We start from the raw sequence: 26277 nt of genomic DNA, 5'->3' as shown, positions 1-26277 counted from the left end.
GCCCACCATGTCGTGACATTGGGTTAAGCTAGTTATCTTTGACCTAAACTAACGGGAGCGGGTTTAGCTTCAGCTGCTGGGCTGAATGACAGCTTGTTAGCATGCTAGCTAACGTCAATTGACGCCAGCTGAACTTTGAAGGTAAAATGTAAGGTTAACATTTCTGATAAACGTCGACATTTTCACGGTTTAAATAGCAAATTATTTTTAGCTCAAAGTGTCCTGTGTAATGGTCTAATTCCTGAGTTACAGCTCTCTAACAACCAGCTAACTAACCAAACGAGTTTACTATTAAACCATCTTTATTTGATGATTAGCATCCGGTGTTGTATTGTTGACGACACACTGGTTAATGTGCATTATCTAGGTTAGCTGACATTGTGCAGCTTCCCACACAACCAGGCCAGCAGTAACATTGCCACTGTTGTTGAATCCCTGTGCTGATGTTTTTTTCTGGTGTTTCCATCCAGGTAGAGTTGGATTTTCCTTCATACATACATATACGGTAGTGGACATATTACAAGATGGATATTCGCGGGGCTGTGGACGCTGCAGTTCCCACCAACATAATTGCTGCTAAGGCAGCTGAGGTGCGGGCCAATCAGGTCAACTGGCAGTCCTACCTGCAGTGAGTACACATTGCAACAGTACATCATCTGAATATACACTCAATGTCCTCTACTGATGCAGTTCAACACAAACCGCTGTGCCATTAATCTAACTTCAAAAATTTGACTATTGAGGTCATGGTGGTGGTGTTGTTGCACCTGACTAATTTATATTAATAGATGTGGTCTAATATTGTGTCCACCTCATTTACTTACATTCCTCTTCTGCTCCAGGAAATTTACTTTCATATCTAACATATCACGTCACATATTTGAAGTCAACAAACTGTTCTTGGACAAGTTAAGCTCTCATTACATCAATCTTTTTGAACACATTGGTGTAATAATTGCAGACCAACTCCATTATTTCAATCTTAATGCAGCTCTGATCTAGTTCCTGTGTTGTGATTCACTGTCTTGGGTGCTACTTCCTCGTTTAGCCTGCAGATTGGACTTGTGACTCACATTATCATTTGTAGAAATCATCTGATGACTTGATTCCTTGTTTCATTTAGTTTGGATATACTTGCATGTTTTACTATAGCTGTCTTCCTCCATGGAACATCCATTGTGTGCTTCGCCTTAACTCGAACATGTGGTATTTACAGGTTAATTGACATTATTGTGCAAGCTGCTCCTGCAATAAGAAGTAGCATTCTAGTGACAAGCCAAACTCCTCCAGTGAGAGGAGTCAGTGGTATACATGTGCGTTGTATATCTTGCTCCAATGGTAAAGGACATTTTTGGAATGCCTCATGATTAATCATTAATTAGCATCATTAACTATCTGTATCAGTCAACCATGTATGGAAGTGTATGTCATTGCAAATTGTAGTAGCATTGTGCTGAAATGGCAGTGGCTTAATGACTTTTCTTGCAGGAGTCAGATGATCTCAGCAGAGGACTGTGAATTCATCAAGAAATTTGAGGTGGCCAACTCTGAGGAGAAACAAGTCATACTTACCAATGAAGGACATCAGGTATTACTTTAGATTTCTTTACAGTTGTTTTTAATTCTAACTTTAGTTCAAAACCTTACAGATTAAGCAGACCGGTTGCACAAAATGGTAAATAGTGGCATTGCAGCAAAACAAACAACAACACAGGTGTGTTGCTTTTTGACTCAGAGCTGGCGCTTGTGTGTTTTTAAACATTCAAACCAAGTGGAATGAGTGTTTACCTTTAGCCATTGTGCTTATTTACTATGTAAGCATTAAGACAAGACAATATGTGTTGCTCTCCTGTCAACGTTTCAGGTCAGAGTCTACCTCAAAAGACTTTAAACCACCTGCAGTATTCTTGGATTTTCAAACTACTTTACACCAGACTTCCTGATTAATACTTTATTTTCTACCTGTAACGTACCAATGGAGAGTCTTGCATTATTCTGCTACTGTGCTATTGTTGTAGTATAAGCATTTTGATATTTTGTTTTTCTCTTGACTGTTGGTAGAGCTGTCGGGCAGAATAAAAACAAAGAGTCAATAGTTATATGGATACTGCTGTGTCTTTCTGACTTTGTATTTATGTTTGTTTTGGTTTAGTGTGCAAAGACCTTCTTGAGCCTGATGGCCCACATCTCCAAGGAGCAAACAGTCCAGTATATCCTGACTCTGATTGATGACACTCTGCAGGTACACAGACAGACCCACTGACTTTTAGGGCAATGTCATACATTTCTGGTATCCCTATGAGTGATTGCACCTTTTTAATGATGAATATATCAGACTCTGTCAACACTGATTTTACATCATGACATATGTTGGAATCATTTCAATAGTATATTTTTCTTTTTCATTGAGATAAAAAAAATTAGCAGAAGGATTGTGTTTCATGCAGTCAATCAGTTGCTTCAGTTGTGCACAACATACGTTTTAACAATCTGTAAAAGCTCATCTACAATCTTAATTTATCTGTGTCTCAGGAGAACCATCAGCGGGTCAGCATCTTCTTTGACTATGCCAAAAAGACGAAGAACACCGCCTGGTCCTACTTCCTTCCAATGCTGAATCGTCAGGACCTTTTTACTGTCCACATGGTTAGTGAAGACTTTTTAATACTACATGTGTTTCAGAGTCATATCACAAAGCAAGCTGTCCCTGCAACATTACACTATAATAATAATACTATAGATTATCCGAAATCATATGTTCACAAACAAGATGATGTATTCCACAGACATACATTTTTCAAAGATGTGACTCTGCTTCTATTCAAAGGAAAGGCATCAATAATTCCTCACAAAGCAACCTTCTCCCTCGAAAACAGGCAATTAATTTAATGATTTCCTTCTGCCACCCTTTACAGATGAAAGATGACCACCCAATGAAAAACTGAGTACTGTGATAGGGCACCCACAGCTTAATTATAAAATACAGCCAGATGGCATCCAGCAGGTGGGCCTAATGTGACCCCAAGTCTGCAACACAGCACTTTAACTTCATCCAACTGTCATGCTGACTTTTTTTTTTTACATCCTCTCCTGACAAGAAGGACATTTGATACAGAATTTGTTACCGTCTCATCACAGGGCACAGGAAACTTGTTCATGAGTTAGTTGATGTGGCTCCAGTCATTTTGGCACTTAGATGAGGTTGTAGATCATGTTTTCTTTCATTGTCAGTATTTTGGTGGGGCTTTAGGACAATATAATTTAGATTGAAGTGCTTGTTCTATCCATGTGCCCAGCCTTCATCCCGTTCTCTTCTCTGTATTTCTCCCTCTACCTGGAATTGAAATGAAAGATCTAATGCTTGCCTGCCTCCACTTGAGACCCAAGTATACACCTGAATCTAACAGCATTTCAAGCCACTGGTTTTGAGAAAGTAAAGAAAGAAACTACAATGTTGGCCGATATTGAGAAGACATGCGAACAGCTTGACAATGGCTTTAGTCCCGCCCTTGGCGTCTATTGGCTAATCACAAGTCACCCAGTAGTTTTTTAACAAGAAACTGCTGTTTCAGGTCACGATGCCAGACAAATCAGTCAATTGTGTGGAGTGGGAGAATACAAAGGCCTGGACGCAGGCAACTCTAATGCGTCAGAGAAGACATGATCCCATAGCCAGTCCTACAAATGAGAAGAAAGTGGAGCCTTTCTTTCTTTCTTTTGGTCTTACCTTAATACTAAAACAAGGCAGCAAAATGTATTTGCTTCATTATTGTTGTGTAAAAATATATAATTTACTGTATGTATATTTTCACAGCTGAAAGGAAGCTTTGTCAAAGAAAGTTCATATGATTGCCATTGCTGCCATTTCAGAAGTACAATATGCTATACTGTGATTTTTCAGTTTATTATGGCTTGGCTGTACATTTATACAATGCACAACAATATTAATGTAATATGTTCCCCTTCCTTTATTAGGCGGCGAGGATCATCGCTAAGCTGGCTGCCTGGGGCCGCGATCTGATGGAGGGAAGTGATCTGAACTACTACTTTAACTGGATCAAAAGCCAACTTAGCTCACAGGTATGTACATTTGCATGGTGTTGCTAAAGTATCTTGTGATGCATAAACGTCTTTCTAAATATCCAGATTACTGAAGTGGTTTCAATGGCTTTTGTCATTGATTTCAAGATGTCAAACTTCGTTTGGATCAGAGATGTCAATGTTGCCATGTGACCTGTCACACATTTCGTAATTTTACAGTGCACTATACAATTGTATTTTCTGTCTGATTTATGTAACAACCGACCTTTTTCAAAGTCATTCGTTTTCAAGATAAATAATAATGCATTTTAATTCTTCCAGATGTGGAGTTTATGCTCATTTGAAAATGAGCAGTAATGAGAAAGGTCTAATTCACTGTGATTTATTCTCTTGGCAGCATGAATCAAATTATGTGTCTGTGTACACAGTATACTGTATAATTCAGTTTTGAAATTAATCAATTAATTGAATTTGTCATGTCATGGGTTATTCATTTGACATTGGTTTCTTCTTTTTAATAAAGATGTATTTATTCACTTTTCCTCCAAAGAGTTACATATTTTATCTAAACAGCCAAATTAGTGGTTCCCTTACTTTTATTATATTCCAGGGCTCACGGTGAAAACTTGGTCTGAATGAATTTAACGCGTTTATTCATATTGAGACTGAGCAGGCCTGTCCGACCTTGAGACGGTTTGCTGAAAGCTGCACTGTAGGGACTGGCTTTGCCTTGGCAGTTGTATGCACCAAAGAGTGGGCTGATAAAACACCTGAATATTGATTCACAGTTTTCTTTGTCCTTCTGCATTGCACACTAATATTTCTAAAACATCCGGAGGTATTCTTCAGTTCAGATATAGTCAGTCCTTCCAAAAAACATGTTATTGTCATTCTCTTTTGTTTTAAACATGTGTCTTTGCAAAATATGTTCTTAAACTATAACTGCTTCTTGAAATTATGTTTTACGATTAACTTCTTTCCTCAACAGCCAGTGAGCACCATCCACTGTCACTAAATGTCACTTGTGGGGGAGCGTTGCAGCTCATACTGTGTAGTCCAGTGCCACTGTAATGTAGCTGAACGCGATGGATTGTGAACAATTGTGCACCTGTTTGTCTTGTTTATCTCTCATTAGAACCTACATGGTACAGGTCCAGAAACAGGCACAGGAGCAGGAACTATTTCTCCCAGTGAAGTGAGTATGAGTGAAGTGCGTCCATGGTCAATCTGGCGCTTCAAAAACGAACAAACAAAAAAAATAATGGCAGGGCTTTTGCAATCTGGTACTTTCAGGTGTCACTGGACTTTCACTTCCTTTCTTTACGCTCTTTATCTCTCCCGCCCTGTTCTTGCATTCCAGTTTTTCATGAATAATTACAGACTGTTGGAGTCCTGAGCCTGTCAGAGCAAATTTAGAGGGATTCTCCATTTAGACAGCATGGTGTTTGCTGCCACTGATTGGTTTTAACTGTAGAAGTTGCATGCAGTAAGCCTCTTCTCCTTAATGCTGAAAGTGCATGACAAACAGCGTTTCCTCTACATTAGAATAACAAGGGGAAATTGGAATAGCATTTGCACAGCAGCAGCACCTTACCATTCTATATCACTCACTATGTCAAGCATAGCGCTACCATTCTGAGAAGCGTGCTCAGAAATCTATCGACATGGGCGCTATCTAACAATCGGCATCTTTTCTTCTGCATTTTCAGCCAGGTAACCTTCACTCCTTCACCCTTCTGTCTTCACTGCTGCCTGTTCTTCTTGCCGGACTTCTTTGCTTTTCTCCAACCTCTGTTAATTAACAGATTAATGTGATCTATTTCCTCCTCAACTTCTGCCACTCTAATCTCAAATTAACATTATTCTGCTCAGGTGTGATGGGGCACTTTCCCCTGCTATTGCTGTGTATTGTACTATTGGGTCTGTGATCGAGCATGTGTTGATGTTTAATACTATAGACTGCATGTGCGATGCCTCAGGCTTGATGGTGGCAGTAATGCAAGTTTTGGACTGGCCTTCTTCCATGTGCTGTCTCTGCTTGTCAACACTGCACTAATTGTACTTGACCTTCTAGCAGGTGTTTGTTTTCCTGATTACACAGCTAAGGCTCACTCTTCTGTTTGAGTAAATGTTTGCTTCTTTCCTTCGCAGAGCTCCCAGTACGTCCAGTGTGTTGCCGGGTGCCTTCAGCTGATGCTGAGAGTGAATGAGTACAGGTTTGCCTGGGTGGAGGCTGATGGAGTCAACTGGTGAGTGATAACTGCTTAAAACATGGTTCCCTTCAGAGTTCCACAGTCAAGAAACGTTTCTTATAACATTTGAAATGCGGTAGAAAGACAACACTGGGAAACTAGGGAGCGAGAGTGGGGTCAACTTTGCTTACAGACAGCCGGCAATTTAGAATGAAGTACAGCAAATGAGCAAAAACCATAATAAATACAAAAGTAGTACAGACACCCATTGTGTCATCATCCCTTATCACCAAAGCGAGAAGATGAAGCCAGAAACTAGAGGACCGCCCTCTCACATCCATAGTTAGTAACAGGCCAGATTACATTTTCTTTCAAAAGCCAATTACTGCTGGAATAGAAGAACTCATGGACCTGTTTGTGTCATTTCCAGAGAAGTGAATGGCCGTCCTGGTGGAAGCAAATGAAACTCTCTTTGCAAGAGAGCTCTTCGGCTCTGATGTGTGACACATATTGACCCTTTGTGACCCTTAAGCTTCCCAACACAAATCAATTTCTATTAACGCCACACTTTCAGTCAGATTTGAGTATATGTGTCACATTGTTGATGTCAATGAAAACCGTACCTACAACTAGAACAGTGCAAAAGGCTCAACATTACCAATTGTTCACCGTACAAATTGTTAATAAACCCCACCATCTTTCACTTGGTCACATGTTTCTTTCTTCATACAGCATTGTAAAACCAGCTGTACTGCTTAATCTTGATTTGATTTTGTACAATAATGAGCGCCACATCTCTGCATTTACCAGCTATTTCTCCAATGCATGACTTGTTGTGTAGCTGTCGTCATTAGTACTCTGTATTCTGAGCAATCATTAGATTTAATGGATGAGCATCATGCAGGCGCAGCTGTGAAAGCCTACCTATTAGTAAACATATGGTAGATGTAGTGAGGGTTCTTGTCCCAGCACTTACAGTTTTTAGTTTTTTATGAATTTAATATTGTGTTTTCTCTTAAAGCATCACGGCTGTGCTGAGCAACAAGTGTGGCTTCCAGCTCCAGTACCAGATGGTCTTCTGTGTTTGGCTCCTGGCCTTTAGTCCTCAGCTCTGTGAGCAGTTGAGACGCTACAACGTCGTGCCAGCCCTGTCCGACATCCTCCAGGAGTCTGTCAAGGAGAAGGTCACTCGAATCATTCTAGCTGCCTTCAGGGTATGTGGAGAATTTTTCACTCGGGCTGAGTATCTCTAAAATGCCGCTTTTCACTGGAGATTAACACAATGCATGAATTTCTGTGTAATATCTTGGCTAAGATGGCTGCAAGATTTATTTCCTTTTTCCTTTACATTTGTATTATCATTTTACCACATACAGAAATTAGGTGCCATTTACATAGGCTACATTAATATTGCATCTTCCAAGATATCAAACTGCAGAAATAAGCATTAAACAGCATTGGAATCACCATTTGAACCCTGTAAAATATCCAATTATACAGAAGCTAAGTAAATGGTAAATATGCCAGAGCACCTGATGGAAATATCTGACACATGTCGTGAAAGTTTGGAAACTACTGGTCTGACAGTCCTTTTTTGTTTTTGGCAAAACTTGGAGCGATCAAATATTATTTATATTGCTTGCAAAAGTTTGCAAGTCATAATTTCATCCAATCACTTTTATAATGATATACGAAAGTCCGTGTGCATTTTTCAATGCAGCACAACATTTGCACTTATATTGGGAATATTTATATTCTCCATCTCAACAAGATCAAACTGATGTGACAACCCTTATACAACAGATAAGGCAACCTATAAAACAACAAAGTCCATAAAATATACATAAATACAATTTATGATTATGCTGTCCTTTCATCTACCTGCTGTGACTGTTCAAAACAGCCATTGAATATTTAATGTACTATTAAAAGCTGCTTTCTGGACTTGCTCTGTTGGTTCGTGTTTGTGCCAGGTTATGAATTCCCCACATTATACCCTGACAAAATTAAATTAACGGCAGAGGCCCCATTTGTTCCCATGCTGTGATGCTTTTATGGCAGAGGAACTTAGTGAGTCTGACCTGGCACCAACTCAGGTCTGGAACATCTGGCAATGACATTGAAAATCAATGTAATAACTTCAAGGTCTTCAGAGGCCTTAACATCGTATTCTGGAAGAATATTCAAAGGATTGCTTGGTTCCCAATATTGAAGGGTCATATGCTCATTTTATGTGTATTTTGGGTTTCTACTAGAATGTTTAAATGTTAAGAAAATATATTATTATTCTCATTTTAATGTTTAAATAGACCTGTCTTCACTCTTTGTCTGAAACAATCCGTCTATTTTTTTCAGAAAAAGCTCAGTCTCTGGTTGGCTTTCAAGAAAAATGTGTTTCACCTTTGCAAATGTAGCTCTCAAGCTCGAGGTGGAAATATTCAGATGACAGACGGCATATTCTAATGAGTCTCTATGTGACATAGAAAGGGGAGCCACATCTAAAGGGCTTGTTCAATCACATATTGTCTAATCTAGGCAGCTCACAAAGTGGCTTTGTAGGCATTTCAGAGACCCAAATCTACATGCACAAGTACTGAAAGAGAAAAATGTTCATGATTTGTCCCTTTCAAGCATTTATGCAGGTGAACATTCCTCTCTTAGTTTACATTTTATTTTTGGAAACGGTAGTAATCCTCTTCTATAACACAATGTTTTTTTTTTGGTGGGCAGAACGTAGTTTGTGGCAGAATAATTCCATAATCACGTTTGCCAACACTGTTTAGGTTTTGTTGGCTTGTTTTTTTTAATAATGGCTTAAAAATAGTTTCTTTAATTACGTACAGTTACTCACTCTTAGGGAACGGCTAATGTTAGCATTGGCTAATTGGACCTGATTGGTCAACCCTGACATATTTTGACAGGATTACTTACCTCCAGTGCCAGACATTTACACTAACCTGATAGAGAAACCAACTATGTTATAAAGCAAAGAGAAGCTGAAGCTGTGTACATCTTTGGATGCCTGTCGCTTTGCCCTGAATGGTTATGTACGACACTTGAAATACAATCAATTTAACGGATGAGTTTTGTGTCGAGCTAGCAAACAAAATTTCTGGAACACACACGAGAAACCCAACATGCCCGTCTTACTGATTTAAGTTCCCTTTCCTCATTGTAGCTAATGCACTTGTAGAAATGAAGAGACACTGCAACAGCTCCCTTTGTTTTCATCTCTGGAGAGAAAAATTTCTCCTGGCAATTTCTGATTTCGGTGGGAATGACAAACCCTCAGACACAAATCTCTACCTGCAACAGACAATACGTTACATACATGATATGAAGTGTGTGCTACAAACCAGGGTGTGCCAGATTAACTTTTCTACTGGTTCCAACTTTCCCAGTTCGTTGTACCAGAACATGATTTTGACCCTTTTTTTGGATAGCATAGTATTCATTATTAGTGCAACATAACTTGATGCATTTACTCAAGTTTGATAGCTTTTTAAGTAAAAATGTGATGCTACCTTCTCCTTTACTGCATTTCAGTGGGAAATGTGGGACTTTTTACTTCCCTACATCTGTTTAGGAGTAAATTTAATACAATGCATTGTTGTACAGTAAATTAAACCACCCAACAGTATAACATTAATATAATTATATTCATTGCAGCCAACTATAGCATTCAAATGTATCTTACATGTCACTGCATCAATACTAATAAACTATAACTACTATAAACTATACTATTATAGTATTTCATTAAGTAACAACCAAAGAGCCCATTTGGCTTCGTAGTGATCACTTTTACATTCATACTTCTTGATTTATATATTTACATATATACACACCCAATTTAATTAAGTACACTTCAGAATACAGGACATGTACTTCTTTAAATATGTGGTATTAGTACTTTTACTGAAGTAAAAGATCTTACTACTTCTTCCACCACTGCTATTAATCAATGTCAGTGGCTCAGTCGGCCTCTCCATGCTGCACTTTACTCATTGGTTAGTCAGAACCTCTGTTTGTTTCTCACTCCCCACCAGCCCCCTCTTATCGTTCTTAATTTTGCATTTTAAAATATTCAGTTGTAGCCTGCTTCATTTTTGGAACACGGTAACGGATAAATGGACCCTTTCGTTAAGTTTTCCATCATACGCGTGCACCGATCTATCCATACTTAAGGTGTTTAATTAGTCTCGTCCCGCGCATGAACGTGATACGAGTGCACAGAGCGAGCAGAAAAGCATCATCGGGAGGGAGCATTTCATGCGAGCACTGGGTCGTCACGAGCTCGACCCTCCCTCTGCACTTGCAACTCGACACTCGTTTGTCAAGATGACTTTGGAGACGGGGATGGAATAGACAGTGGCTGATTCCTCAGCTACGTTGGGGGAACCAATGATAATGATCATCATACACATGCAAGAATCTGACTAAGAGAAATGTTAACTCGCACACTCACTAAACTTATCCCATATGCCATTTCGGTCGCAGTCTGGAGTCCTGAAAACACACACATTTTGTATTCTCGTCTCAGTCCAATCCTTTTCGTCTGATTGCGTTCAACCATATTTGACTTTGACTAATTTGACTGGCAATGCTCACTGGGATGCAATAGCATTTAGTTATTGCACCCAACAACACAGCAGGATGACGTTGGTGATGTAGCCTACTACTCCTGTGAGGGGATTCTTGTTTGCCTCCAGCTAACACTGTGACGTTATCATTACTTCAGATTCAACTTTATTGTCATTGCACATAGTACAAGTACTATGACAACGAAATGGAGTTTACTTCAGCACTAAAACAATATATTGAACATCAAACTAAATAGTCTTGTCCAGTCAATCAACATTGTTGAAGAAATGTGAATTTTTAAATGAAACGCCACAGTGATATTCTAGCTCTATGCAACAGCAGACCGCCTCAGTGACCTTGCTCACAGCACAATGGTGTGGTAAAAGACCATTGATTACATGATTGAAACATGAGCTCATTCACTAGTGGAGGAAAGTTTGAGCTGATTTTCAAAACCAACTTTAAAGAAGCTATTTAAGGTTGCTTGTGTTTCTCTGTCAGTCAGTTTCAATCAGTATTCCGGTGTCATTGTAACCACAGTAAATAGGCATCTGTCTTCCTGATGGACCACCTTTTGTTTACTGAAATGAATTGTTTTGAGACCAAATTTTAGAGAATATTTGTACTGTGTTGCCTTTGCCTCAAAAGACCACATGTGTTCCTGCTTTGAATTTTCCCTAAAGCTCGTTCATCACACCTCTCACATCAGCAGAACTGTCACATCAAGTGTTTGTGAATGCGACCATAAAAGAAAGGGGCTCCGCTTTTAATTAGTGAGAGAAGTTTGTAGTTTGGTTTCGACTGCTATATTACAGCTAATTAAAAACCATGACGGGCAGTGAAGGGAGACTCTAAAGCATCTTGACGTTCAGGGGGCTTTCCCGAGGGTTTTCAACTAACTTTGCACTGAGTGCGTTTGACGTAAAGTGAGGAGAGCTACCAAAACACTGCTACTCACCAAGAAACACATTTTTTGCTTAGCGCTCCATATAATGTGTCATCATGCAGGTTTTGAGGAAGTTGGGATTGTCAGATGTAATAGGAAGTGCATTTTTTACTAAATAATTTCACAAATATTCCACATTGTTCTACATGTTGCTGTTTTCCCAAATGCCCTAATTATGTAAATTATCCGCTCATCACATGGGACTAGCAATGTTACTTTAATTAACCAGACCATCTGGGAGTCCTCGAACACATCCTCAAAGGCAGTGTGTGTGGTATGTTCACCTAAACTTAACTCAAAAAGTTTTTTTTTTTAAAAACATATTAAATTGTGCTGCAGTGAAACATATATTTTGCTCAATGCCTTCAAAGGCTCTAATTGTTTGCTGTGACTTTGCCTATTTGCTCCATTTCAGAGGGATATTTTAGCAAAACAATATAATCAAAATATTATCGCAGTACCTCTGCTGAAGCCACTTTTTCTTTTGTTGTCACTACCAGAACATTTTCTCTGTCTTTGTCCAGATATTTTGTCACAGAAATAGCTTTTACAATACTTTTACATCACTTTGTGTTCTTCTTGCAGTGCAGCTTTGCATTCATCCCTTTCACACCTCACTCACAACACCTGAAATAAAATCCTGGTTTAAGAAATTCATATAGGGAGAGGAGTAATTGTTTATTACAAGATTGAAGTAGTGTTATTTTATGGAGTCTTATCTTAATTTCATTTCTTGTGATCTGATTGTACAGGTAAATTTGTCCAAAATGTGTTCTATTGTTGATGAATGTATAGTTTTCATGAATTTGACTGTTTTATGTCCTTGTCAACTGCTTCATGGCTTTCACATACAATATGTTAAAGAGATGTCCACAGATTGTATCATTCCTAAAACTGCAAATATTTTACTTTTAAGTCAAAAATATACTTTAAATATGAATAATTGAATAACGTTGATTATTGCTGTTGCTCACTGTACTATTGTAGCACTGATTGTTGTATGTAGTCTCACGCTAGTTGATTAATTTGCAGTGGTGAGTACTAGCACTTCAAGCACTGGCTATGAGTAGGTGTATTCTTTCAGATATCTATAATGACTTGCCCACTTATGAGTGGAGTAATAAATGTGCGTCTGTTCCTCACACTGTTTTTCTTGTTGACAGAATCTTCTGGAGAAGTCGGGAGAGCGGGAGACTCTTCAGGAGTACGCCCTGGCCATGATTCAGTGCAAGGTGCTGAAGCAACTCGAGAACCTCGAACAGCAGAAGTATGACGATGAGGACATCACTGAGGACATTAAGTTCCTGCTGGAAAAGCTGGGAGAGAGCGTGCAGGATCTCAGGTACCTGATCTATTCCATTTCATGGACAACGGACCATTTATTTTCAGTCATGAGTAGTTCTGCTCGGGAGAGCAGATTGCAAAGAGAAATGTAACAAATCTTTCAAAGAAAAGGATATTGTAATGCTGTACATGCATCTGGTAGATGTTTATGAAGCTACTCTTTTTTAAAATGGTTTAAGAGTTCAAGTTCTCTTCATGCGTTAGTGATCTTTAGACAAGATCTGAAGGGTTTTCACTAGCCCATTTGCTGTACCCCTCACAGCTCTTCACCACAGATGGGTTGAAAAAAAATCTGCTATGTTTGCCGAGGGACAAATAAAAAGTCACCCCTGAACTGAAGAAAAAAGTTTTCATGTTATTCGAAATGTTCTATCTTATCAACAGCTCATTTGATGAGTACAGCTCTGAACTCAAGTCCGGCCGCCTGGAATGGAGTCCTGTGCACAAGTCGGAGAAGTTCTGGCGTGAGAACGCCGTCCGCCTGAATGAGAAGAACTACGAGCTCCTCAAGTAAGATTCTTGAATTTAGATATTAGCTAGCAACATATATTCAAAAAACTTCACGCTCATTGAGTTTTGTGGTCATCTTAGGCCTTACTTCTAACAGCTCCTGAAAAGTCACAGATTCATCAACATTGTGTGTGTGTGTGTGTGTGTGTGTGTGTGTGTGTGTGTGTGCGTGTGCGTGTGTGTGTGTGTGCGTGCGTGCGTCCGTCCGTCCGTCCAATCTAAAGATCACAAAACATCAATTTGTGTCTCTTCTTTGTTATTCCAGTCACACACTGTTTGGGTTACTGACATTCAGTAAAAATGTCATCATCTCATTGTCTCATCGCTGTCCTCTCTCTGGCCGTGGCTACACTTGTCTTTTCAATGCAACCTCTGTGATCGGATGCACCAGTTCAGAACACATTTCACTTCCTATAAACTCTCCTATTTTTGATGCTTGCGCTTCCCTCTTTATATTCATTGAAGAATTGCCGCTAATGAAGCTCCACTAATTTGGTGCGAACCACATTTTCCTGTAACTTCCTCACAATAAATGTTTCCTGTTATTTAAAAGCTTTTATTCTGAAGCAGTAAAAGCAACTAACTCAACCCAACTTGAAGAGTCTCAGCTGTGCTCCAGCCCGGTTTGCCTCATCTCTTCTTTCCTCCTCTCTTCCCTCCTGTTTGTGGAGGGAAGATGATGAGAAACCTACGTTTGATGAATTGTCTGGGTTGTGCTCACATGCGGTCCACACCTCACTGAAATCCCAATTTATTGCAAGCCAGACCTCTTCGGCATACGGCCTGGCTGATGGGACCCCCTCTTTCTATATTCGCGTCTGTCCCCTGACTCTCACCCACGCTTTGTCTGACTTTGAACCCAGCGGTCTCACTTATTCAGAAGCCTTGTGTTCTTGAATTTTGATTTTAGAGTTTGCGTTTCTCAGTATTAAAGTAACATTAACCTTGGCTTTCAGAGAAATCCGTCAATTTCATCCAACACTGTCAGTGAAAGAAATATCAGCTAATCTGTTTACTTCATGCAGCATCTGAGAAATATAATGCCTCCTATTTTGGCTCCCTTTTCTTGAATAGGATCTTGACGAGGCTCTTGGAGGTGTCTGATGATCCTCAAGTCATTGCAGTGGCAGCTCACGATGTCGGGGAGTATGTGCGGCATTACCCACGAGGCAAACGGTAAGGCATGTTTCTGTGAAAACCAATGCCTATCAAAGCTTAAACCCACTATGTGTAGAATTGCTGACTTTTGCACCCCGTTGTGATAGAGTACTTATCATGTTTAAAGAGGAAAATACATTTATCTGAACACTGTGATTGGTCTGCACACATGAAGCTCACCATATCCCCTCAAAGCACCAAGGAGATAAGAGAGATTGTCAGATGGTGCTGAAGTCCAGCGTGTTCGTCACTTTCGTCTTCTTAAATCCGCTGAGGCTTCTAGTTCTTGTCTTGACACCTCCTTTATCATCTCCATGTATTGTTTAGGCTTCGTTAAATGTTTGTTATCCTCATGACAGTGCGTGTGACGGATCAATAATGGGTTTTCCTTGTCTCCCATATTAATCTCATTAGCCTTAACATTTATAATTAGAGCCCACTAGATTACGTTTTAGTTGATATTAACAAAGTAACCGTACTTTAACATACTTTTCTTTTCTCTGGTCACACCATGTAATGTGTTATCACATGCATTATGTCTGTTTTCTTTCCTCTTCAAAGCACTATATTATTTCATAAGGCCAGTGATCCTTCATGAGATACAAAGAACATTTCAGTCAGGCTGGATTCAATTACCTGGTGCTGGATCACCAGGTTTGAATGACCTCAAACATGAAAATAGCCCCTGTTATGTGTGGATAAAGGTTGTCTCTCATTCCTCCTATTCAGGGTGATTGAGCAGCTGGGTGGAAAACAGCTGGTGATGAATCATATGCACCACGAGGACCAGCTCGTCCGTTACAACGCCCTGCTGGCTGTGCAGAAGCTCATGGTCCACAACTGGTATGGACACATTCGTAGCTTTTATTGATGTCATGCATGCAGATGTTGTTATAGCGAGCCCTTAAAGTTTGAGTTGAACCAGACTTTCTGAAATTCAATAACAACTCCATGTGCATACAAACGATTCAAGGCCTTGCACACCCTCTCAGGTATTTTTGATTTATTTTGGCTGATTAGATGTCCGCCGAGTTTGAAGTTGGATGGAGATATGAATGATGCAAGGTTAATGGACTGTGTACTGATAAGATTGATAAAACTCTAATTTGCTTCAACAAAGCCAGCAGGAGATTCAAAGAGATGTCACTCAAGCTCTGCCTGTACACGGCCACACAGCCCGCGAAAAAAATACTCAAGCAAAATAAATTAAATCCCCCTTTTCAATTCAGTTTATTTTATATAGCCCAACATCACAAATACAAGTTTGCCTCGGAGGGCTTTACAGTCTATACACATGACATCCCTATCCCGGGACCTCACATCAGATCAGGAAAAACTCCCCCAATAAAGATAGTAAAAACCCTTTCACAGGAAAAAAAAGGGGAAGAAACCTGAGGGAGAGCAACAGAGGAGGATCCCTCTCCCCGGATGGACAGAAGCAATAGATGTCATGTGGCCAGAATGAATAACGTAACGGAGTTACAGCACATTCAATGAATATGACAGAAATGATTCATATAATGAGTAGTAGGCATGGTCCATGATCCAGATAGCCACGATCCATTAAGCAGAAGGAGGTAGAGAGAAGGGGCATCAGCAGGGCCATGGCAGCTGGCAGGCCTCGTTCCAGGCTGGTTCCATCAGCAGGGCCATGGCAGCACCCCTGGTTCCAGGCAGCCACGAATCCATGGAAAAAGAAAGTAGAGTTAGTAATATGCATTTAAGAGACAATCATTTATCCAGAAGGAGAGAAAGAAGAGGTGAAGAGGAGAGGAGGAGCGAAAGAGGAAGAGAAAGAGAGGAGGAGCTCAGTGTATCCTAAGATGTCCCCCAGCAGTCTAGGCCTATATCAGCATATCTAGGGGCTGGACCAGGGCAAACCTGAGCCAGCCCTAACTATAAGCCTGAAACAGCCCTAACTATAAGCGCTATCAAAAAGGAAAGTCTTAAGTCTACTCTTAAATGAGGTGACCGTGCCTTCCCCCCGGACTGAAAGTGGTAGCTGATTCCACAGAAGAGGAGCCCGATAACTGAAAGCTCTAGCCCCCAACCTACTTTTTAACACTCTGGGAACCACAAGTAACCCTGCATTCACGGAGCGTAATGCTCTAGTGGGGTATTATGGCACTATAAGGTCCTTAAGATATGATGGTGCATCACCAGTTAAGGCTTTGTAGGTAAGGAGAAGGATTTTAAATATGATTCTCGATCTTACAGGAAGCCAGTGGAGAGCAGCTAGTACAGGAGTAATGTGATCTCTCTTCCGCGTCCTCGTTAGTACATGAGCTGCAGCATTCTGGATCAATTGGAGAGATCCAAGGGATTTACCGGAGCAGCCTGATAGTACGGAGTTACAGTAATCCAGTCTTGAGGTAACAAATGCGTGGATCAATGTTTCTGCATCGCTTTGAGACAGGATGTGCCGGATCTTTGAGATGTTCCATAGGTGAAAAAAGGCGGTCCTTGAGATCTGTTTCACGTGGGAGCCAAAGGACAGGTCCTGGTCAAAAATAACTCAGAGATTCCTTACGGTGGTGGTAGATGCCAGAGCGATGCCATCCAGAGAAACCATATCATCAGATACTTGATTTCTGAGGTGTTCTGGGACGAGTAAAATAACTTCAGTCTTGTCCGAGTTCAGCAGCAGGAAGTCGCAGGTCATCCAGGTTTTGATGTCTTTAAGACACGCTTGAAGTTTGGCGACCTGGTGGGTTTCATCTGGCTTGATCAACAGATAGTTGAGTATCATCGGCATAACAGTGAAAGTTTATGGAGTGTTGCTTTTGGTGGGTGAATTCTATCAAGGCCTTTCAAGATGACCTGAGATACTTAAATATGTGTTTATTACATCAGTATTCAGCTGGTAAAGTCTGAATTTGTTTCTTCATTTAGGTCACGACGTGCCAACTAGATAACTGAGTGTGTGTTGAATGCTATTCAATGAAAATGCAAATAGAAAAATATACTGCGCACATCAAGGCCGAGTAGTGAGTCAGTTTTGATTTGATGCTGTCAACCAGTTGCTTTCTCGTCCATCTTGATGGTTTTTGAGCTTTGTGAGTGCGGCTGCAGCTTAAAGATTGCCTTTTGTATTTGCAATAGTTCCTGAACTGGGCTCGTGCTTGGTGGGAGCTGTTTGTCTCCACGGGATAGTTTGGGGGGGAAATACGCTCATTTGCTTTCTTGCAGAGTTCAGTGAGAAGATTGATACAAATGTTCACATCTGTGCAGTGAATATAAGCCAGCAGCCGGTAAGCTTCGCTTCAATTCTTTTACAACAAAATGTAAGGAATCCTCATGTAATGCGTTTCTGTAAATAAAAAAATAAAAAAATGTTTATTTTCAGTATCAGTCTCAAATATCGATATCAGTATCTGCCTTCAATGTTTAGGCACCACTCCTCACATTTTCTCAGAGCCCGAAGGCTCAGCCTGCCCATTATTTTTGTGTGTTTTTTTCTGTCCACTGGATTGCTTGGAAACACTAAAGATCATCAAGCAAAAAAGTGAAAATGTGTTTGTTTTGCTGCCACTATCTAAAACACACTCTACTCCCTGAGCAACTGTGGATGGATGTAATGTGTTTATTATCATAGTGTAGTGCTGTTTTCCTATCTAAGTGACCTTAATGTTCTATGTAAACCTGTATGTTCACTGAAGTGTGGGCAGAAGCGTATTTATCCAGTGTAGCACAAAAGGTTTTCAGTGACTGAAGAAAGAAAGTAGATTCCTATTGTCAGACATACATTCGAAAGCAAGATGCATTTTCCCCATCTCAATTTGAATACTCCAACTTCCAATGTAAAATAGAGCTTTTTTGAATCTATAATAGGCTGAAAAATCAGATAAGCGTTGCAGAAAGAGAAAAGGCAAATGCAGGGTGAATTGCATGATTTTGAATTTTTGAGAAGTTTGCCTTAGACCCAGAAACATCTTCCTGAGTCAGAAACCGGTTTTAGAAAATACATGCAGTATTTGGCCATATGTTGAATCCCAGAAATCAAATCTCCTCTTGTTGTTTTGTTTATCTGCAACACAGGAGTAAAGTAATACAAAGATGGTTATTAAATTGAGCAAAAATAGATGGCAGACGAACCTGATTGCTGCATATAAATATCTCATATAAATAAATGCAGGAATTAAACTTGCATATGAATTGTAGTCGTGAATGGAAAACTGATGAAAACGACAGCGTGCCCTTTATAGTGGAGGCAAAGTTGATTTGATGTGGATGCATCATCACTTTATTTTTTTAGCTCCCTTGTCATCAGCAAGCCACACAAGTCAAATCGGAACACATTTATCTATTCTTGTATTTTATTCCACTTCTACTCCTTATAAGTCTTGAATCGCCGCCGCCTTGACGCCTTCAGCTTCACGTGTTGACGCGCAGCTCTTCTGACGCAGCAGCACAATGAGTGATGTGTTGAAAATAAGTAATGGCTTTGAGAGAGAGCGAGAGACGGGGAAAGTAAATACCTGAGCATCGTCGTTCGTGCCAGTCTCTGTTCTGTGCTGGTTTGTTTACATCACCGGGACCTACGTGTCAAAGGTTGTTTCGTCACATTGGATTATGTCTCTGCAGACAATCAATGCCTTCGTGAAAACAGAAGCGTTTGAATGCTGCCGCAGAATGAGGAAAATGCTGCGGCAAAAAAATGTAATATACAGTGGCTTGCAAAAGTATTCATACCCCTTGAACGTTTCCACATTTTGTCACATTACACGCCACAAACATAAATATATTTTATTGGAATTTTATGTGAAAGACCAACAATTGTGAAGTACAAAGAAAGTATACATGATTTTAATTTTTTTTCACAAATGAAAAAACTGAAAAGTGCAGTGTGCAAAATTATTCAGCTCCCTTTTCTCTGAGTGCAACCAATTGCCTTCAGAAGTTGCCTGATGACTGCTGAATGATTGAATGTTGACCAAATGACTAAATAGAGTCCACCTGTGTGTAATCTAATCTCAGTACATAGAGAATATTGGGGAGCAAACAGGACCATAAAGTCCAAGGAACACACCAGACAGATCAGAGATAAAGTTGTGGAGAAGTTTAAAGCAGGGTTAGGCTATAAAAAGATTTCCCAAGCTTTGAACATGTCACGGAGCACTGTTCAATCCATTATCCGGAAATGGAAAGAGTATGGCACAACTGCAAACCTACCAAGACACGGCCGTCCACCTAAAGTTACAGGCCGAACAAGGAGAGCACTGACAAGAGATGCAGCCAAGAGGCCCATGGTGACTCTGGATGAACTGCAGAGATCCACAGCTCAGGTGGGGGAATCTGTCCACAGGACAACTATTGGGCGTGCACTCCACAAATCTGGCCTTTATGGAAGAGTGGCAAGAAGAAAGCCATTGTTAAAAGAAAACCATAAGGAGTCCCGTTTGAAGTTTGCCAGAAACCACGTGGGGGACACAGCAAAACCTGTTGGAGTCTGCAAAAGACTTGAGACTGGGGCGGAGGTTCACCTTCCAGCAGGACAACGACCCTAAACATAAAGCCAGGGCTACAATGGAATGGTTTAAAACAAAACATATTCATGTGTTAGAATGGCCCAGTCAAAGTCCAGACCTAAATCCCATCGAGAATCTGTGGCAAGATCTGAAAACCGCCGTTCACAAACGCTCTCCATCTAATCTGACTGACCTTGAGCTGTTTTGCAAAGAAGAATGGGCAAAAATCTCAGTCTCTAGATGTGCAAAGCTGGTAGAGACATACCCCAAAAGACTTGCAGCTGTAATTGCAGCAAAAGGCGGTTCCACAAAGTATTGGCTCAGGGGGGCTGAATAATTTTGCACACTGCACTTTTCAGTTTTTTATTTGTGAAAAAAATTTAAAAACATGTATACTTTTCTTTGTACTTCACAATTGTGTGACACTTTGTGTTGGTCTTTTATTTTGGAAAAGGTGAGCTGTCATTCACCCACAAATGTAAGATTTTTTCCAAGCCCAATGTCACTTTGAGTGGGTTGCCTTGCTGTTGAAGATCTTCTCGTCCCTACTTCCCGAAGGCCCTGCTGTCATGACAACAGCACAGATGAATGTGTGACTTGAGGGTTAGAAACTACTCTTATTTGTAATTTTGCCGTTCGCTCTGCTTTTTAAAAGTTGTGTGTTTGTGGAACTTAAAGATGTGATGGAATATAATTGTTGCTTTTGCTGGTTTAAGTCACTCAGTCCACAGTGTGCAGACAAGAAGCACAGCCCGTTCTACACAAGTCCATGGTTTTCATGGAAATTGCATCAACCATATTATTAGATGGCTTTTCATTCACTGGCCGGGCTAATGGGAACAGCCAGATGTCTGTTCAAGCTCACTCGCTCTCCATTACAAAGCCACAGAGGGAGTGAAGATATTGTACCAGGCTTTGTTGAGACTTTTAAAACGTTATTCTTCCCTTCGGTCCTTGTTTTACTGAAATTATTAATCCTACTTTCTGTACTTTCTTTAGTAACTGAGCAAAATGTGCTCTACATAACATGTTTTATAATCTGAAAGGGGGGGGGACAATCTATAAAAATGACAAAAAAAAATAAAAATTTATGACAATCTATAAAAATCACGACACTACTTTTCTTTTTTTCACATCCTAAATAAGACTCTTTCTTTAAGGCACTTCACAAACAAACCGCATGAAAATATGAAATTTTGCTGAAATAGTAAAATCTCAGTATTTTATGTGTGGGAAGCGCTGCATTAAAAACTAAACATTAATGAGTTCAACAAAAAAGGTGGACAGAAAGTGAAATATTTAAAGTAATTATGTCTTTACAGTGAGGCAACTTCAGGATGAAACCCGCTGATTATTTCAATAGTGTTCAGCACAAAAGAGCCAGCTGATGCTGAATATGTTTTGCGCTTGAGAAGAATGACTGATATCCCTCGTAATGAATGGTTGTCGACTGTCATTCCCTGGTGCCATCTTGTAAAAGTGATCATTGTCTCTCCCACTTCAGTCAGACTGATGATGAATGGCATTGTCATGTTAAAGTCCAAACCTTCTATTATTCAGTTGTATTTTAACAAAGGTTTCGGTATTTCCTTTCATAGACTTTGATTGAAGGATAGCCAATATCTTCCTGTGTTTAATTTCTAGGACTTGTTTTTCTGTGAAGGTATTAATTCATGTAGCAGCTACGGATGCATCAGAACGTGTCCACGCTGCAGAAGGATGAGCCAGCCTTCATAACTCTGGCGCACCCTTCTAATTATGTTTTTATTAACTCTGTATTGTTATTCTTAGTCAACATCTAGCTGCTATGTGCAGACCAGCTAAAGGTCATTCCTGAATGGAAGTGTGTAGATTTGTATGTGAGATTTATCTGCTGAAATTCACCCTTTGAGTAAATTCTTTGAGGAAATAGATGATGGTTATATGAATCTTAGGGGAAACCCTGTTGTTTTTGATAGATTTTAAGTGATCTAGAGCAAGTGTCTTCAATGAACTGCATTCTAATCAGTGAAACCCTCACGTGAAGATGCAGACCTTTTGGCTGTGGAAACACTGTTTACCTGCTTGACGTGAAAGCTTTGACTCGATGTGTTGCAAAAAATGTAGTCCGATGGTGTTTATCAGAACACTGGTCTGAGTTTTAGTTTTTAAGGAGCATCATTTAAAGAACATAATTTCCATCTTCTGAATGTATTTGCCTGCCAGCCTTTTCAATCTGCCGATTTGTGAGAGACAATTGATATTTCGGTTAGCAGCAAGGTGAATGCCATGAAATCGTATAATATATCACATAAATGTTACTGCCAAGAAGAAACCTGTAGGAAAAGTGTGACCTGTCACAATACTAGGAGTGTATTTCAACTTTTACACCACCGGCTGGGTCAGGAGCTCGCGTTGTCAAAATATGAGTCAGCTAAAAAGGGCATTTATCATGACATTAAAGGATATTAAGGAACCTACTTCCATTCAATTATCAGTTGGACGGGATTTGAAATACATTTCATTAACGGATCAGATGCCACTTTCATATCTGTCTGTTCAATATCCAGCTGAACTCTAAAGCTCACTGATCTCTCACTGGTGTTATATGTCGTTCATTTCATCTGAAGTGTTGTCCGCACCGTGAGATTGCCATAACATCCCTCAGCCAAGAAATAGTCTGACGAAGGATGACCAATTTGCCTGACGTTTGAACTTAGGCTAGTCGACTAAAAGTACAAAAACTAGTCAGAATACAGTCAAAATTGAGCACAATTTAATCTATAAGATTAAACATCCACCCCCAAAAATATTGTGTATATTATGAGAGCCATTTGAAATCGTTAATCACATTTTTCAATCACCAAATAGTGTTTTAAATGCCGCTGAAATCAATATGTCTCCAGTGTCCGCTCCGGTCGCCCGGTTAGCAATGCGCCAAAGGAACCCGGTGTGTGAGGATGAAACGCCATCGTACACCACATGAGCTTCCAGCTGCAGAGATCCTGGAAGTCTCAGTCTGGCCCTGAGACTCGTCTCCTTCATGGTTCAGCGCCACTAGCTGGCAAACAACCGCTTAGTTGATTCATAAAATAATAAGTTTAATCGGCTAGTGGACGAATAGCCCACATCCCTAATACTGACACAAAGTTGAATCTATTAATCCATTGGTCAATTGATAGGAAACTATTTTAATGACCCAAAAATTCTCGATCGAGAGGATTTGCTGTTTTTCATTGTAATATGTAATTGTACACTGAACATCTTGTGGTTCTGGGCTGTTGGTCAGACGCAACAAAACAATTTGCAGAAGTCACCTTGGCCTCAGGTTAATTGTGTCAGGCATGACAAGAAAATAACAGATTATTGAATGATGAAAATAGACCTTCGTTTTGCACAAAACCCCTAAAAAACTTGTTTGTGTCCCACTTAAATAAGCTATAGTAAATTACTCTTCCAAAACTGTCAAACTTTTCCTTTTAACGGTGTTCTGAATGCCATCAGGTGGACGGAAATGCAATAAGTCGGTTTGGAGTGCTGAGGTGTAATTGATTGCACTTTCTATCACAGGGAGTACCTGGGAAGACAACTCCAGTCCAGCGATCAGCAGCAAGCTCCGGCAGTGGCAGCCCGAAGCTGAACGGTTCCTGTGCACGTGTGTGTATTACTGTGTGGATGAGTGTGCCCTGTATGTACGTATGTATTGTTCTTCACGATTTGTGTGTAATGACTTGAAAATCAAACCGTGTGGTTTCCTTCTTTCCTCCTGCACCCGGAATGATCCTCGATGTTCCTTGATTTGACTGTCGTGCTTCGTGTCATGCCCGCTCAGCGATGTGATGTGTGGTGATTGCAGTCTCACTTTACGTCTGTGATAATGTACAAAACTGCAACCTATTTAAGTCTTACCTGTAAAACATTGTATGTACCTTCAATAAAGATGCTTATATGGTGCTCCTGTGCTGCATTATTGCATGCTGATTACCAAAGAGATTACCTTGATACGGTTATTGAGTTTTCTTATCAGACCATATTCGATTGGTTCTCAAATAGTGGAAGCAGCGCATGTGAGGACTGAGGGTGAATAACGAGATTTATTTTTCAAGTGTTTTGTTGTCATGTTTGCTCTCATCTGCCTGCAGTCTCAAGTTGGATGTGACCTTCTGTTCATCCTTCAAAGTGTGCCTCTAGTAGGGAGTCAAAATATATTGTGAAAGGGTAAAAAAAAAAAAAAGATTTACACTTCACATTTCAGTGCTCTGTTGTCACGTGAAAAGGTTTGTCTAGTTTATCTTTTATTTTGAAAAACAGGTCAAATACTGTAAACCAGCACCACAGATCACAGCCTATTTCCCATTAGATGTACAAAATCATTACTCCTAATTTATAATCTGTGTGCTTCCACCTCTTTTGCCATTTTTAAAGAAAATATTCACCTAGTGGTCACTTTATTAGGTACACCTCTACACATAATGCACTCCAGTGCAACCCTATCATGCTAATATTTATTTAACCATTTGTATGTAAATATAATGGAAATTAACATTGTAAGCATCACAGTAGTATTGGATTGCATTAGATTGTCATACAGTGGGTACGAAAAGTATTCAGACCCCTTTAAATTGTTCATTCTTTGTTTCATTGCAGCCATTTTCTAAAATCAAAAAAGTTTATTTTATTTCTCATTAATGTAAACTCAGCACCCCACCTTGACAGAAAAAAAACAGAAATGTAGAAATTCTTGCAAATGTATTAAAAAAGAAAAACTGAAATATCACATGGTCATAAGTATTCAGACCCTTTGCTAAGTATTGAGTAGAATCACCCTTTTGAGCAAGTACAGCCATGAGTTTTCTTGGGAATGATGCAACAAGTGTTTCACACCTGGATTTTGGGATCCTCTGCCATTCTTCCTTGCAGATCCTGTTGGTGGACAGCCATTTTCAGGTCTCTCCAGAGATGCTCAATTGGGTTTAGGTCAGGGCTCTGGCTGGGTCAGTCAAGACTGGTCACAGAGTTGTTCCGAAGCCACTTCTTTGTTATTTAGCTGTGTGCTTAGGGTCATTGTCTTGTTGGAAGGTGAACCTTTGGCCCAGTCTGAGGTCCAGAGCACTCTGGAAGAGGTTTTCTTCCAGGATATCTCTGTACTTGGCCCCATTAATCTTTCCATCAATTGCAACCAGTCGGCCTGTCCCTGCAGCAGAAAAACACCCCCATAGCATGATGCTGCCACCACCATGTTTCACTGCTGGGATTGTATTGGGCAAGTGATGAGCAGTGCCTGGTTTTCTCCACACATACCGCTTAGAATTAACGCCAAAAAGTTCAATCTTGGTCTCATCAGACCAGAGAATCGTATTTCTCATACTCTGTGAGTCCTCCATGTGTTTTTTGGCAAACTCTATGCAGGCTTTCATATGTCTTGCACTGAGGAGAGGCTTCTGTCGGACCACTCTGCCATAAAGCCCCGACTGGTGGAGGGCTGCAGTGATAGTTGACTTTGTGGAACTTTCTCCCATCTCCCTACTGCATCTCTAGAGCTCAGCCACAGTGATCTTTGGGTTCTTCTTTACCCCTCTCACCAAGGCTCTTCTCCCACGATTGCTCAGTTTGGCTGGACGGCCAGGTCTAGGAAGAGTTCTGGTTGTCCCAAACTTCTTCCATTTAAGGAGGCCACTGTACTCTGAGGAACCTTGAGTGCTGCAGAAATTCTTTTGTAACCTTGGCCAGATCTGTGCCTTGCCACAATTCTGTCTGAGCTCCTTGGGCAGTTCCTTCGACCTCATGATTCTCATTTGCTCTGACATGCACTGTGAGCTGTAAGGTCTTATATAGACAGGTGTGTGCCTTTCCTAATCAAGTCCAATCAGTTTAATTAAACACATTTGGACTCCAATGAAGGAGTACAACCATCTCAAGGAGGATCAGAAGAAATGGACAGCATTTGAGTTAAATATGAGTGTCACAGCAAAGGGTCTGAATACGTACTACCATGTGATATTTCAGTATTTCTTTTTTAATACATTTGCAAAAATGTCTACATTTCTGTTTTTTT

At 40.1% G+C, this 26277-nt stretch overlaps 1 protein-coding gene across 1 annotated transcript; it reads left to right on the top strand.

Moving 5' to 3' along the window:
• Positions 1-524: 524 nt before the first annotated feature.
• Positions 525-24170, top strand: atp6v1h (ATPase H+ transporting V1 subunit H; the record flags this gene model as incomplete). Its single annotated transcript, XM_079224743.1, has 13 exons — positions 525-628; positions 1489-1588; positions 2153-2242; positions 2533-2646; positions 3976-4080; positions 5177-5236; positions 6193-6290; positions 7255-7447; positions 12927-13105; positions 13492-13617; positions 14692-14793; positions 15505-15618; positions 23793-24170. The coding sequence occupies 13 exons, from the start codon at positions 525-527 to the stop codon at positions 23860-23862; spliced, it is 1455 nt and encodes a 484-aa protein (XP_079080869.1). The 3' UTR covers positions 23863-24170.
• Positions 24171-26277: the final 2107 nt, after the last annotated feature.

The sequence above is a fragment of the Taurulus bubalis genome, assembly GCF_910589615.1.
Source record: "Taurulus bubalis genome assembly, chromosome: 1".
In the NCBI taxonomy this organism is placed as follows: Eukaryota; Metazoa; Chordata; class Actinopteri; order Perciformes; family Cottidae; genus Taurulus; species Taurulus bubalis.
This window is presented reverse-complemented; position numbering and strand designations above follow the sequence as displayed.